We start from the raw sequence: 13,957 nt of genomic DNA on the forward strand, positions 1-13,957 counted from the left end.
GCTCAGTGGGTCAAGGATCCGGCATGGCCATGAGCTGTGGTGTAGGTCTCAGATGCAGCTTGGATCTGGTGTTGCTGTGGCTCTGGCATGGGCCGGCAGCTGTAGCTCCGATTAGACCCCTAGCCTGGGAACCTCCATATGCCCCGTGTGCAGCCCTAAAAAGCAAAAAAAAAAAAAAAAAAAAAAAAAAATTAAAACTAAAAAATAAAATGTAGTTGATCTACAGTGTTCTGTCAATTTCTGCTATATGGCAAAGTGACCTAGTCATACATGTTCATACATTCTTTTTCCTGTATTATCTTCCATTATGTTCTATCACAAGTGATTGATTCCCTGTGCTATACAGCAGGACCTTGTTGCTTATCCATTTTAAATATAACAGTTTCGGAGTTCCTGTTGTGGCTCAGCAGTAACGAATCTGACTAGTGTCGATGAGGATTCAGGTTTGATCCCTGACATCACTCAGTGGGTTAAGGATCTGGCGTTGCTGTGAGCTGTGGTGTAGGTCACAGATGCGGCTTGGATCCCATGTTGCTGTGGCTATGGTGTAGGCCAGCAACTCTAGCTTCGATTCGACCCCATAGCCTGGGAACTTCCATACGCTGTGGGTGTGGCCCCCAAAAGACAAAACAAAACAAAATGTAATAATGTTTTAAAATCTTGTATATGTGCTTAAAATCTGATTCCAGTTTGACTCAGCTCTCACTACAAAGTGGGCAACCCTAAAGGGAGGAAAGATTCTTCCCAGGATCCTTGAAGGAACACTTAACACCCTAAGTCTCTTTTTGCATAGGGCAAAAGTAAAGCAGTAGCAGAGAAGCACAAGTATTCTTGATGTGTGCCAGAAATGCACTTTTTCCAGGGGCGGTGGAGAGTAGCGACAATGTGTATAGTATAATGAATAAATATTTCAGCAGCACTTTTACAGTAAATACACCAAGTTCCATAGGTCTGATATTGCTCTCATTATAGACTGATGGCCTCATGACAGAGCATAATTTACTGAAAACAGTTTTGGAGGCATCAATATGACGTAGTCTGGTTATACAACTCTGACTATGTTGTTTATTTCCAGGATTGATTTTTCTAGGTCAGCACTGTTCAGTGGAAATTAAACGTGAGCCACATACATAATTTTAAGTTTTCCAATAGCTACTTTTAATTAAAAGTAGGAATACACGCAAAAATCACTTGAATGCTATATTTTTATTTAACCTAATATATCCAAAATACTATGGCTTCAGCACATGACATAGCCATATTTCTAGTGCTCAGTATCCACATGTGGGCTGGTAACTCCTGTCTTCTCCAGCACAGATCTAAATGAATACATTAACTACATAACCTTTTGATAATCTACCATATCATTTCTTTCAACAGCTTGTGGTAAATATGAGCAGCACCATGATCAGAATTACACTCAGTGACACATACCTGGGTTGCCACTTAAGGGGAGAGCATGCCCTTGACAACCAGGCACACTGGGACTAGAACTGGCATCCATTTCATGGGAGTTCCCATCGTGGCGCAGTGGTTAACGGATCCGACTAGGAACTGTGAGGTTGCGGGTTCGGTCCCTGCCCTTGCTCAGTGGGTTAACGATCCGGCGTTGCCATGAGCTGTGGTGTAGGTCACAGATGTGGCTCGGATCCCGCGTTGCTGTGGTTCTGGTGTAGGCTGGCAGCTACAGCTCCGATTAGACCCCTAGCCTAGGAACCTCCCATATGCCGCGGGAACGGCCCAAGAAAAGGCAAAAAGACAAAAAATAAATAAACTTTTTTTAAAAATTTAAATAAAAAAATAAAGAACTGGCATCCATTTCTGAAAATTGAACTACTTGTTACAGTCAGGAGGCTAAACTGAAGACTCACTTTAGTGCCTTTAGCTGGGTTTAAGGGGCATCACTATACATGTCAAAATTCTCTTCAAGAAATAATTTGGAAATGATAATAAATAACATTCTAATGCAGTCTAGATCCTGAAATTCTACAAAATAGAGAAGCACTGCAATAATATGCACCTGAAACTTAATACAAAACAAAAAACAGTAGTTGGTTAATCAGATGTCCATCTAACCCATTAGGATGAAAAAAATCTCGATCAGGTATTATCTAACTGTACCAACTTTTGGTACATGTTTCTCTGTGGGTTTTTAAAGATAAACTGCTTTAGAAATACATATCTAAAGACTTACTATGACTTACTCTGTGATGACTGTTGGCCTGAAAATAAATGCAAGTATGGTATTGAAAATGACAACTTTAGTTTTAGAGTAATTATGTAAAGCCCACATCTGATAGAAAGTAGTACCAGTTGTCTAATAAAGTCACCCCCTAAATCTTTATTAAAACACACCATCCAGAAAATAGAATAAAATGCACTAGAAAAGAAAGTGTAGGCGTTCCTGCTTTTGTGCATCAGGATCAGCAGTGTCTCTGCAGTGCTAGGACTTGGGTTTTATCCCTGGCTTGGTACAGTGGGTTAAAGGATCCAGAATTGCTGCAGCTGGTTGTAGGTCACAACTGTAGCTTGGGTGGTGTGGGAATGCCATATGTTGCAGGGCAGCCAAAAAAAGAAAAAAAATGAAGTGTAATGGAAGCTAGCTAAGTGCCCAGCAACAGATGAATGAGTAAAGAAAATGTGGTATATATACACAGTGGAATACTACTGAGCCATAAAAACTAATGAAGTTTTGCTACCTGTGGCAACAGGGATGGAATTGGAGGACATTATGCTAAGTATAATAAGTCAGACAGAAGGACAAATACTATGACATCACTTTTATGTGGAGTCTTAAAAAATACAACAAAGTAGTTAAGAAAACAAAAAAAGCAGATTCACAGATATAGAAAACAAACTAGTGGTTACCAGTGGTATGTGTAGGAAACAAATAGCAAGATGGAAAATTTAAACATTTTTTAAAAATCACATTAAATTGTGAATGGTCTAAACACACCAGATAAATTGTTAGAAAGGATTAAAATTCTATGCTTTCCACAAGAAAACTTCCTTTAAAAATAAAGGCACAAATAAACAAAAAGTTAGCAAAGGGAAAAATTCTACATTACCATAAATCAAAGGAATGATGGAGTAGTTAATATCAGACAGAGTAGATTTTAGAGTACGGAATTTTAAAAGGGATAAATAATATTTTTAATGATGAAGGGATCAGTTTTTCAAGAAGGTATAATGCTATGCACCTACTGATAGAGATTCAAAATATATGAAGCAAAAGCTGATAAAACTAAATGAAGACATAGACAAGTCCACAATTATAGTCAGAGATTTCAGCATCTCTCTTTCAATGATTATTAGAACACTTGGAAATATTACCAACTGTCAGCCAACAGCAGCAGGGTATACTTTCTTTTACAGTGTCTACAAAACATTTACCAAGATAGACCATGTGTCATAAAACAAGCGTGAGGAAATTTTAAAGGATCAAAATTGTATAAATATATTCTTTAACCACAATAGACATGAATTAAAAATCAGAGAGGTATCTGGAAAATCCCTCAATATTTGGAGACCAAGCAAAACGCATCTTAAACTCCTAAGCCAAAGAAGGTATCAGAAGGGAATTAAGTTACTTTGAGCTGAATGAAAATGAAAGCATTGCATATCAAAATTTGTGAATACAGCTATAAAGCAATTCCTAGAGAAAATTTTATAGCTTCTATTAGATAAATATAAAGGTCTCAAGTCAAATACCTAAGCTTACAACCTTGAGAAACTAAAAAAGAAAGAAAAGCAAATTAAGCTCCAAACTAGGAGAAATAGTAAGTATCAGTACAGAAATCATTGAAAGGAAAACATGTGAACAATAGAGAAAATCAATGAAAAGTTCTTTAGGAAGATCAATTAAATTTAAAAAGTTATACTTAGCAGAAAGAGAGAGGACACAAATTACTAATGTCAGCAATGGAAAAGGTGACCTCACTATAGAAACTAAGGTGTTCAAAGTATAATAAGGAGCTACTGTGACAATATTTACCCTGGCACCTTTTCTTAGGGTAAAACTTCCAACTATCTTGCCTCAGCCTGATGGACAGGGCTCAGGTAATACAGAAAACTAGTTTATGGCTATCTCCAAATGAATATACACATATAAAAATTAGAATAGTATATTCTTTTTTAAGCTTTAAATAATTTTTTTACAAATATAAATTCTATAACTTTTTATTTTTAGGTACATATCAATTTTTAAGGCAACTGTAAAAGATGACATGCAGAAATTTAAAACTGCAATGAAAACCATGGGACCAGCAAAACTTGAAGTACCTTCTCCAAAGGATTTCTTGAAGAAACACTCTAAGGAAAAAACTCTACCACCCAGTAGGTTTTATCATTCTTTTTAATATTAAAAGTGTTAATAAGTAATTTAACTAAAATTATTTTGTCTGAGAATATTGAATGTTTACAGTGATAGCAACTCTACCTTGTATTAAACAGAATTTGAGAGCCTAGGAGAAAATAGAAGTCAAGAATATGATAAATGCACCCTAATATTTATAGCAGCATTATTTAAAGTTTCCAAGATAAGGCAGCAACCTAAGTGCCCATCAACAGAGGAATGGATAAAGAGCATGTAGCATGTATGTACAGTGGAATATTACTCAGCCATAAAAAGAATAAATATTGCCATTGCAACAACATGGACCTGGACAGTATTTGCTAAGTGAAATAAGTCACAGAAAGACAAATACTATATGTTATTACTTATATGTGGAACTAAAAAATGCAGTAAATTTGTGAATATAATAGAAAAGAAGCAGACTCACAGATATAAAGAACAAACTAGTGGTTACCAGTGGGAAGAAGAGGGGGACAATACAGGGGTAGTGGATTAAGGGGTACCAACCATGAGGTATAAAATAATATACAAAGATACATTGTACAACACAGGGAATACAGCTGTCAGTATTTTATAATAACTATAAATGGAGTAGAATCTTTAAAATTGTGTATATTGTACACCTGTGGCACAGATAATATTGTACATCAACTATATGTCAATTAAAAATACATTTTAAAAAAAGCTCTACAAAAAGAGAGAATGTAGTAGAAAAAGAGAGTGGGCAATGCTAAGTTGCCTCCCAAGTAGACTTTCCTTTTGATGGTCAGGCATCTGAACTTCATCTTCGACTATTCAGTAAAGCCCCATCTCCAGCACCACATGCCTCACCATCTTCATCCCTAGCCATTTCACTTCAATAGCAAACAACAATTATAAGAAGCATCCTAAATCCCAGTGGGCAAGATTGGTCAGGATCTAAACCCTGTCTAGTCTTTCCTCCAAGAGATAAAACTTAACAGCTGTTATAGTCAGTGGTCGAAGCAACTACCAGGCTCATTTTAGCCTTGACTGGTTTTTAACTCTTGTCAGATCTCTAAGACTGTCAGGGCAATGAAGGAGTTAAATGCAGTGGAAGAGCTTTGATGAGTGAGAGCCGTTTTTTTGGGCATGCTACCAGTGCAGTCACACGGGGCCCCACGCTTGAAAGGACCCCACATTTGGTTTAATCCTCTGCTTTTGCCATCTTGATATTCCTAATGGTTTTTTATCCAAGAGCACCACATTTTCACTTTGTACTGAGCCTCGCAAATTAGGTAGTCAGTTTTCTATGTGGTCATACAGAATATATATATCAGGGAAAAGACTACCAGGAAAATAAGGAAAAGAGGAAGAAGTCTGTCTCTCCTCTTATAAACATTATAAGGCAAAACAAAATTTCATTCACCTTAAGAATAATTAAGAAATTCTAGGGCTTTAAAAGCCCAGTCCACTGAGACAAAGTTAAAGGTAATATATGTCAAGGCTGCTGCCAATCTGTCTGTGAATATTTTGCCATTTTGAGCACAGTAATTTTCTAGACACACTGAAAAATAACTAACAGGTCCATGAACATGTCTCAACTGGTGGAACATCTGCATGACTGCAAGGCTGTGTTGATATTGTCATGTTGTTATAACCTTTAAAAAAGCCACGTCATTCAGTTTTCATATTTAGTATCACTGCCACCAAATAATTTGTGAAGAGACAGCCTCACCCCATTTTCTAAGCCTTCTCTCATTGCCAACCCCTACTTCCTGGGATGAGGGACATGATGACATTTAGATACATATAACATAAGCAAAAGAAGGGGGTAGGCTTAGGCTCCATCCCATGCAAACCATAAACCAAGATTTATAATTTACTTACTCAACTAAGAATGAGTTATCAGTCTTTCTTTCCTCATTTTCTGAGGATTCAGAAATGCATTTCTAAAGCTATAGTTAGAGGAGTCATTTGCATGCACTTTCAGCTAATAATTAAATTTGGCTTCTAAATGTTTCCCATGTGAATATCTAGAAGATGGATGCCTCTGATTTTTTAGGCAAACATTTTAAGCCATCCTTACTTGGTTGGATGTATCTGATACAAAGGAGCTACTTGGGCTGTGGAAGGCTTAGTCTCTGCTTCAGGCTTCATGTAAAAACTCCTTATTTCAATTTTTGACAATATTCACATCTCAGTAACATGTTAAATAGAAAGAAGATACCATTTTTGTAGGTCAAAAGCAGTGAAGAATTTTATGTATAGTTCAAGCAAATATATATATTATATTTTGCATATTAAATTTTCTTTTTTCACCCCCCACTATAATGTAAACTCCATGAGAATGGAGACAGTCTCTTTTGTTACCTGCTGTATCCACAGTTCCTAGAGCATTACCTGGGGACATAGTAATTGCTCAACATAAATATATGGCATGAATTAATGAATATTCAAAACCTCCTTTATAATATTTCTGGGGGTATGGAATTATCAGAGGTATGTTGGTCACTAGGGCTGCTAACATAACAAACATGGGTAGCCTAAATGGAAATGTATTTTTGTCACAATTCTGGAGTTCAAGTCCAAGATAAAGGTGTTTCCTGGCTTCATTTCTTTTGAGACATCTCTCCCTGATTGTAGGTAGCTGTATTCTCCCTGTATCTTCACATGGTCTTCCTTCTTTGTGTGTCTGTGTCCAGTCTCCTCCTCTGAGAGGGACATTAGTCATATTAGAGTAGGCCTCACCCTAATGACCTCATTTAGACTTCAGTCCCTCTTTAAAGACATGTCCAGCTGCAGTCCCATACTGAGGTACTAGGACTCCCAACACAAGAATATTGGGGGGCACACAATTCTGCCTATAAGAGGTTAACCCAGTTTGTAGAGTTTTAATATTAAGTATTTTTTTTTCTCATAATAAATGGTATATAAAATGACTACAAAGTTCAAACAGTACGGAAAGGAATAAAGCCAAAATCTCTAGGTGAGGGGGCTACGGTTTTGAGAAAGGTTTTGTCAAGATAGTTGTTGCCCTTGATTCTTGGAAATAAGTTGTAACTATTTTACATTTTAGCATTTTGATAAACCATTTTGATGTGGCTGTGTCAAAATAAATGAGTCGGTAACGGTCAATTTAAAGAGGCTGTGTTGGAAGTTTCTGCTGTGTCTCAGAGGGTTAAGAACCTGACTAGTATCCATGAGCATGTGATTTGACCCCAGCCTGGGAACCTCCATATGCCATGGGTATGGCCCTAAAAAGACAAAAGACCAAAAAAAAAATAGTAGTAAATATGATAAATTCTGGGGTGTGTTATTTTAGGAAGTGAGCAGTCATCAGGGAGGAGTGAATAGGAAACATCAACAGTCTTGGTAATCTTTTATTTCTTAAGCTGTATGTTAAGTGATTTTTATATCTTATAATCATTTTAGTGAAAAAACCCACAGATTCTTGGATTTTAAGTAAATCAAATTTGATTTATTAACTCGGTGATTTTATAATAACTTTCCTCCAAAGAAACAGTTATTAGTAATGTTAAAAGCACTCAGAAAAGAGTTTTAATGTTTCTTTAAACTTTTTTCAATGGAAAAACTGAGCATTTGTTGTTGAAATCTTTATAAGAAAATATTTTTATAATAGTTAATAAAAATGTTTTAGTTAGCATATGATTCGGGATGTTTATTTTCTTCCCTTACATTTTTATATTGTTTTTTATACTAATTATGTTGCACTTAATTTTTTGCATTTATGATTACTGATTTTTACCTTAAATATTTGAATGTATTATTAGTAAACACTAATATACTAGTGGTAAAATATTTGAATGTTATAAATAGTACTGAGCAGACATGTTTATAGTTTAATATTAACAAGGAAATGTTGTGTTTAACAGAAAAAAAGTTTGATCGGCATGAGCCCAAAAAGCCTCCTGTGCCATTGAGAACTGAACATCCAGTCATGGGAATACAGAGTGAAAAAAACTTTATAAATACAAATGCAGCCAATGTCATTATGGGAGTGGCTAAAAAGCCTAAACCAGTTTATGTTGACAAAAGAACTGGGGACAAGCATGACCTTGAAACTTCAGGACTAGTTCCAAAGTACATCAATAAAAAGGTAGCCTTGTGATATATTAATATGACCTGAGATTCAAATAATCTAAATGTGGTATTCATAATGATTTTCTGTACTGTCGCAAATAGTGTTCTCCCTGACAAACCATGGTTATCAGTGGGGAGAAGGAAAGGAAGAAGGAGTTCAGAGGTATAAATTACTATGGATAAAATAAATAAGCTACAAGGATATATGGAACAGCACAGGGAATATAGCAAACATTTTATAATAATTTTAAATGGAGTATAATCTATAAAAATGTTAAACCACCATGTTGTACACCTAAAACTAATACAATATCCTAAATCAACTGTATTTCAATTAAAAAAAAAAATAGTGCCCTCACTGGACAAGTTCTCTAGATTGGCAGTTCTCATTCCTCTGAAGTCTATGTTTAGTCCAAATCCAGTGTGATGAAGTTACAGAGAATTTGGAATGAGCAACACCATACACTTCAGTAGAGGAGAATATAAGTGTTTTCCTTAATTTCGGTTGTTACTATATTTACCAATTATAACCAACAGTCTCTGAAAGGTACTCATTTTTGGTGAGGTAGAAATGTCCCCGGAAGCACAGTCATTACTATAAATCTGGAAGGAATAACCTTTCAGAAGATCCTAAGTTTAGTCATCAGTTCACAGTATCTTGGTAACAGAATGAGAGAAATGAAGAGGAAAACAACTTTAGGACCAACCATCCTATCATTGTCATGTAAATAATTGCCAGTACTATTTCCACTTGAATATATTCATTTGTGTTTGGTTTGGAGTAGAGCAGTCCTTAAAAGTACTGTACAATAATCTGGTCTTTGGGAGAACCTTCATTTGTATCTGAAAAGGGGTTTATCAGATAAGGTTATAATTTCACTGTTGAAAATTGTAGATGCTTGGGTTAATTGTTTCAATATAGAACTTTAAGAGCTTACAAAAATCCTTTACATAAAACCTATTTTACTTTACATAGTTGTAGAGCACAAAAGTGCTTGAAACACACATAGTAAAACATTAGTGCAAAATCCTAAAGAATAATAATGCAAATAGTAACTTGTGGCAAAAAAGGAAGGAAGAGAAAAAGAAATTGCAGTAGTGACGTATGAGGGGCTTATGCTGAGGTAGTCCAGTGAGCTACTGTGATGAACCCAATACCTGCTCAAAGCCAAAACAGGAACCTCAAGGCTCTTGTCAGAGAACATTCTTATTCCCTTAGAAACCCTTGTGACTCGGTTGGCTAAGACCAGGAGTTGGCAGCACATGCCAACAAAGATTTCAATCTTCAGACACTTCCTCCTCTCATGGCCCCTGGACGCTGCTCATAGTCCTTGTCCCATAGGGTGTGGAAAAGCAGAAATTTCACTCTCCTGTCTCTTTAAAACCATTTCCAATCCATCATTTCTCCACCATAATGTAAAAATCCTTCTTCTTTGATGGTCATGCCCCCAGCTGCCACACACGGTGCCCTTCTTTCTGGCTATCTTCTGCCTAAGCTGTCCACTATTTCAATACATTTTCTGGCTTGAACAGAAAATTGAGAGTCTTCATCACAGAGACAGAAAAATACTAGGTTAGTCTACCTGTGCTCGTTTACCAAGCCATGCAGATTCTCTACTCCTAGCCTACTCTCGGCAGCTAAGCAATCAGGGCTGGTGAAGGACTAACTCAACTTCCTTTCCACTTCTCACAGTTAATTTAAAATCTGTTATTGCTAAGTGGGGTAGTAAGTCCTTTTAATGGCAATGTCACTTTTTAAAAGTGAGTGAACCTCATGTTTTAGTCCCAAATAAGATATTGCATGGGAGTTCTCTTGTGGCTCAGTCAGTGAGTGGAGGATCCAGCATTGTCACTGCTATGGCTCTGGTTACAGCTGTGGCTCTAGTTTACAGCTATGGCTTGGGTTCGTTCCCTGGCTCGGGAACTTCCACATGCTGCAGGCACAGCCAAAAAAAAGAAAAGTTATTGCATGCCCATTTGTGCCATGAGAACAGTTTGTGTAAGCAAACTGAAGGATGGATGTTTGCCTCAGTCACACAGCAATCAAGACAGCATTTCAAATTCTAACTCTGCCACTTAAAACTCTGTGATCCTTAACAAGTTGTTAGATTTACCACAGCATTGTACTGAGGATTAAATGATATAAAATATATTAAGCACTTGACACAATACCTGGCACCTAGTAAAAAGTTCATTAAATGGTGGATATTATAACATATGCAGTTATTAATATTAATAATGTGCACTAGCCCTCCATGATCCAGCACATGGGAATATTTCAGGTCCCTGCAGCTTTTACCCAATTGTGAGATAGTTGTTTTTCCTAAACAGAGTATACCCAACATAATTTAATCTTTTGTGATGATGCAGAATCAACATTATGAACATTAGTGATTGTATGGGGCTCAGATGAGGTGTTGCCCTTAGTTTTTCCTGAAATCAGTTGACCTTGTTACCATTGAACCAACTTACAAAGATGCCGTGCTCTTAGAACTTTCCAGAACACATTCATAGCTAGTATTTCTATCCCTTGATCATTCAGGATTAGGTTATGCCGTGGTTCACAAATAACACCCAGATTTCAGTAACTAAAAGCAACATGTTTGCTTGTGGTACATCTCCATGGAGGGTTGTTGGAAGCTCTGTTTCTGTCCCCGTTCCAAGACCTAGGCAACCTAAAACATCACCCATCACTGTGCCAGAGAGAAAAAGAACATGGCAAGTCATCCATTAGTTTGTAAGGCTTCTGCCCAAAAGGGACAGAGGTTCCTTCCACTCACTTTGGGCAATACAGTTCACATGTCTACATCTTACTTGGAGGGGAGCAGAGAAGTACTGCCCAACCAAGTGCCTAGAAGGAGAAGAACCAGAGTATTTGTGAACAGTTCTAATGACTACCATGTCTCTCAAGACTGCTTCCTCAGAGAAATCTTCCCTGACATCCTTATTTATCTAAAATAGCTCTCATTATTTTCTTCTTACTGTATTTTTACTTGAGAGAACTTGTTTTATAGCCTATTTTTGGTGAATTTCTCTCACCATAGAGTGCATATCCTATAAGGACAGAAACCTTCCCTTTCTTATTCAGTAGTGTAGCAAAGCGCCAAGTACATTCTCAAATAATTTTTTGAAGAATGAACAGGGAGTTTCTTTATATGGTGATATTAGCACATAGACAGACTTGAATCACAGCTGATTGCTTCACTGTAAGTCCTTGTAAGCAGCCCAGGAGCCTAAAAATGTATTTTGCCTTTCCAAAAACAAGTCAGTTTTTTCTTAAACCAGATGTGCTTAGTATCTCTAACAGTTTGTTTTTACAATGCACTGAACACATTTAACTTCTTTAAAAAAAAAAAATCATGCAAAAGAGACCTCAAGATATTTGAGATATTTCCAGATAAAAGCTGAAGCCCACCTGAAAGAAAGAAAAGCCAACCCTTAGGGGTAAAATAAGGGCCAAGTTATCAGCCAAGAACAGGCACTGGGAACATTCAGAAGAGGGAAAACCTATAACCATACTAACAATGCAAATTGGTTTTAATGACCAGAATCAACTAGTTCCCATTTGGGGGGAAAAAAAAAAAATCACTGACTTGTCAATTTGCAGTGGTTTTTTTTGTTTGTTTGTTTTTGTCTTTTTGCTATTTCTTTGGGCCGCTCCCACAGCATATGGAGGTTCCCAGGCTGGGGGTCGAATCGGAGTTGTAGCCGCTAGCCGCTAGCCTACTCCAGAGCCACAGCAACATGGGATCCGAGCTGCACCTGCAACCTACACCACAGCTCACGGCAACGCTGGATCGTTAACCCACTGAGCAAGGGCAGGGATCAAAACCGCAACCTCATGGTTCCTAGTCGGATTCGTTAACCACTGCGCCACGACGGGAACTCCAATTTGCAGTGTTTTGAGCAAAGGTTTTAAGTTGATAAAATTTCTTTTTTTCCTAATCATTAGTTTATATGTACACATATATAAGATTACTTTCAAGATGTTGATATTTTTTTTCTGAAAACTCTTTCTAAGGATTATGGTGTCACGCCTGAATATATATGTAAGCGAAATGAGGAAGTGAAGAAAGCCCAAGAAGAATATGATAACTATATCCAGGAAAACCTCAGGAAAGCAGCTATGAAAAGACTGTCTGATGAAGAAAGGGAGGCGGTTCTGCAGGTAAGTGTTCTATGATTGACAGTCACGTGTAACTCTCTAGGACAGCTCTGAAAGGTCCACTATCCATGATGATTAAGCCAACACTTTGATTTTGAAATCAGTTCACTCTCTTTTGGTTGCAGTGACAACCTCATGCAGCAAAGCTGGCTCTTTGGAGAGAGAAAAAAAGTTGTAATGTAGTGATTATCAAATAATTTGTTTCCAACTGGGTGAGCTTCTACTTTTCCTGAAATAGTGTTATAAGCAAGCTACCTTCTCCTTCAAAGGGCATGCATTAAATAAAGCAGGAAAGCATTTTAATTTTCATTCCCATGTCCTTGAATTTTTGAAAAATATCCATAAAATAGGTATTTTTCACTAGGTGGAGCTCTAGAATAACTGAAACTGTCCCTAGACCAACTTTTTTTTTCTTTTCCTATAAGCCAAATATCCAGATTTTAAAATAACCAAATGCTAGTTTTTACATATGTTTTATTTCATCTTTATTTTTATTTTTTTTTATTTTTTATTTTTTTGGCTTTTTAGAGCTGCACCCAGTGCATATGGAGGTTCCCAGGCTAGGCGTCTAATATGAGCCTACACCACAGCTCATGGCAACGCCGGATCCTTAGCCCACTGAGCAAGGCCAGGAATTGAACCCACAACATCATGGTTCCTAGTCAGATTCGTTTCCACTGCTCCATGACGGGAACTCCCTGTTTTCTTTATTTTGAGTAAAATACTTAAAGACACTTACATTGGCATTTTTAATGCAAGACTTTTATCTGAAGCACTTAAAATACTGGGGGAATGTGAGCAGGGTTGATCAGATAAAAATCTTGCATTAAGAACATCTCTACCTTTAGAGAGTATTTATTAAGCACCTACTTATACTCTTCTGTAGTGGTGCTCTTGTAGAGGCAAAAACAGGACTTTATTCTTTGTTATTTTGAAAACTTTCTACAAAGCCATTTCCAGTGACCTTTTAAAAACAGGAAAAAAGCTCTATTTTTACCACATTAATTTCTATTGAAAAATAGATTCATATGCTGTTATGAATTATAAATTCTTAACATTTTAATCAATGTCATCATAGTCATCAATAAACCTTTATTAAATGCCTGTTCTGCTTAGAGTATCATGCTACCCAAGGGGCATAAGATAAAATTTCTGTTATGGATAATGTTATAAATTAAATGATGAGAGGTGCTATATATATGCACACATGCAAAATATGAGAGTGTGTGTGTACAGATCATACGTTTTATAAGGTTCCAAGGCATGAACATCCACTGAGGAATGTAGGTAGGTCTTTAGCTGGGTCTTAACCTGCAGAGTGAGAGGGTATCCCAGACAACAGCAGTGGCCTAACAGCAGGGACCATGTCTATTTGT

At 36.9% G+C, this 13,957-nt stretch overlaps 1 protein-coding gene across 5 annotated transcripts in view; it reads left to right on the forward strand.

The window, feature by feature from the left end:
* The window catches only part of ENKUR (enkurin, TRPC channel interacting protein), a 53,815-nt gene that overhangs the window by 6,631 nt on the left and 33,227 nt on the right, over nucleotides 1-13,957 (forward strand). For all 5 annotated transcript variants that reach the window (XR_002336356.1, XM_021064914.1, XM_021064915.1 and 2 more), the window contains exons 2-4: nucleotides 4,190-4,335; nucleotides 8,209-8,432; nucleotides 12,438-12,584. Coding sequence is in view for 4 of the 5 variants with exons in the window: in XM_021064913.1 (XP_020920572.1) it covers nucleotides 4,190-4,335; nucleotides 8,209-8,432; nucleotides 12,438-12,584 (517 nt within the window). In the remaining variant the exon portion in view is untranslated. The remainder of the gene's footprint in view (nucleotides 1-4,189; nucleotides 4,336-8,208; nucleotides 8,433-12,437; nucleotides 12,585-13,957) is intronic.

This window comes from Sus scrofa, chromosome 10, assembly GCF_000003025.6.
Source record: "Sus scrofa isolate TJ Tabasco breed Duroc chromosome 10, Sscrofa11.1, whole genome shotgun sequence".
Taxonomy (NCBI): domain Eukaryota; kingdom Metazoa; phylum Chordata; class Mammalia; order Artiodactyla; family Suidae; genus Sus; species Sus scrofa.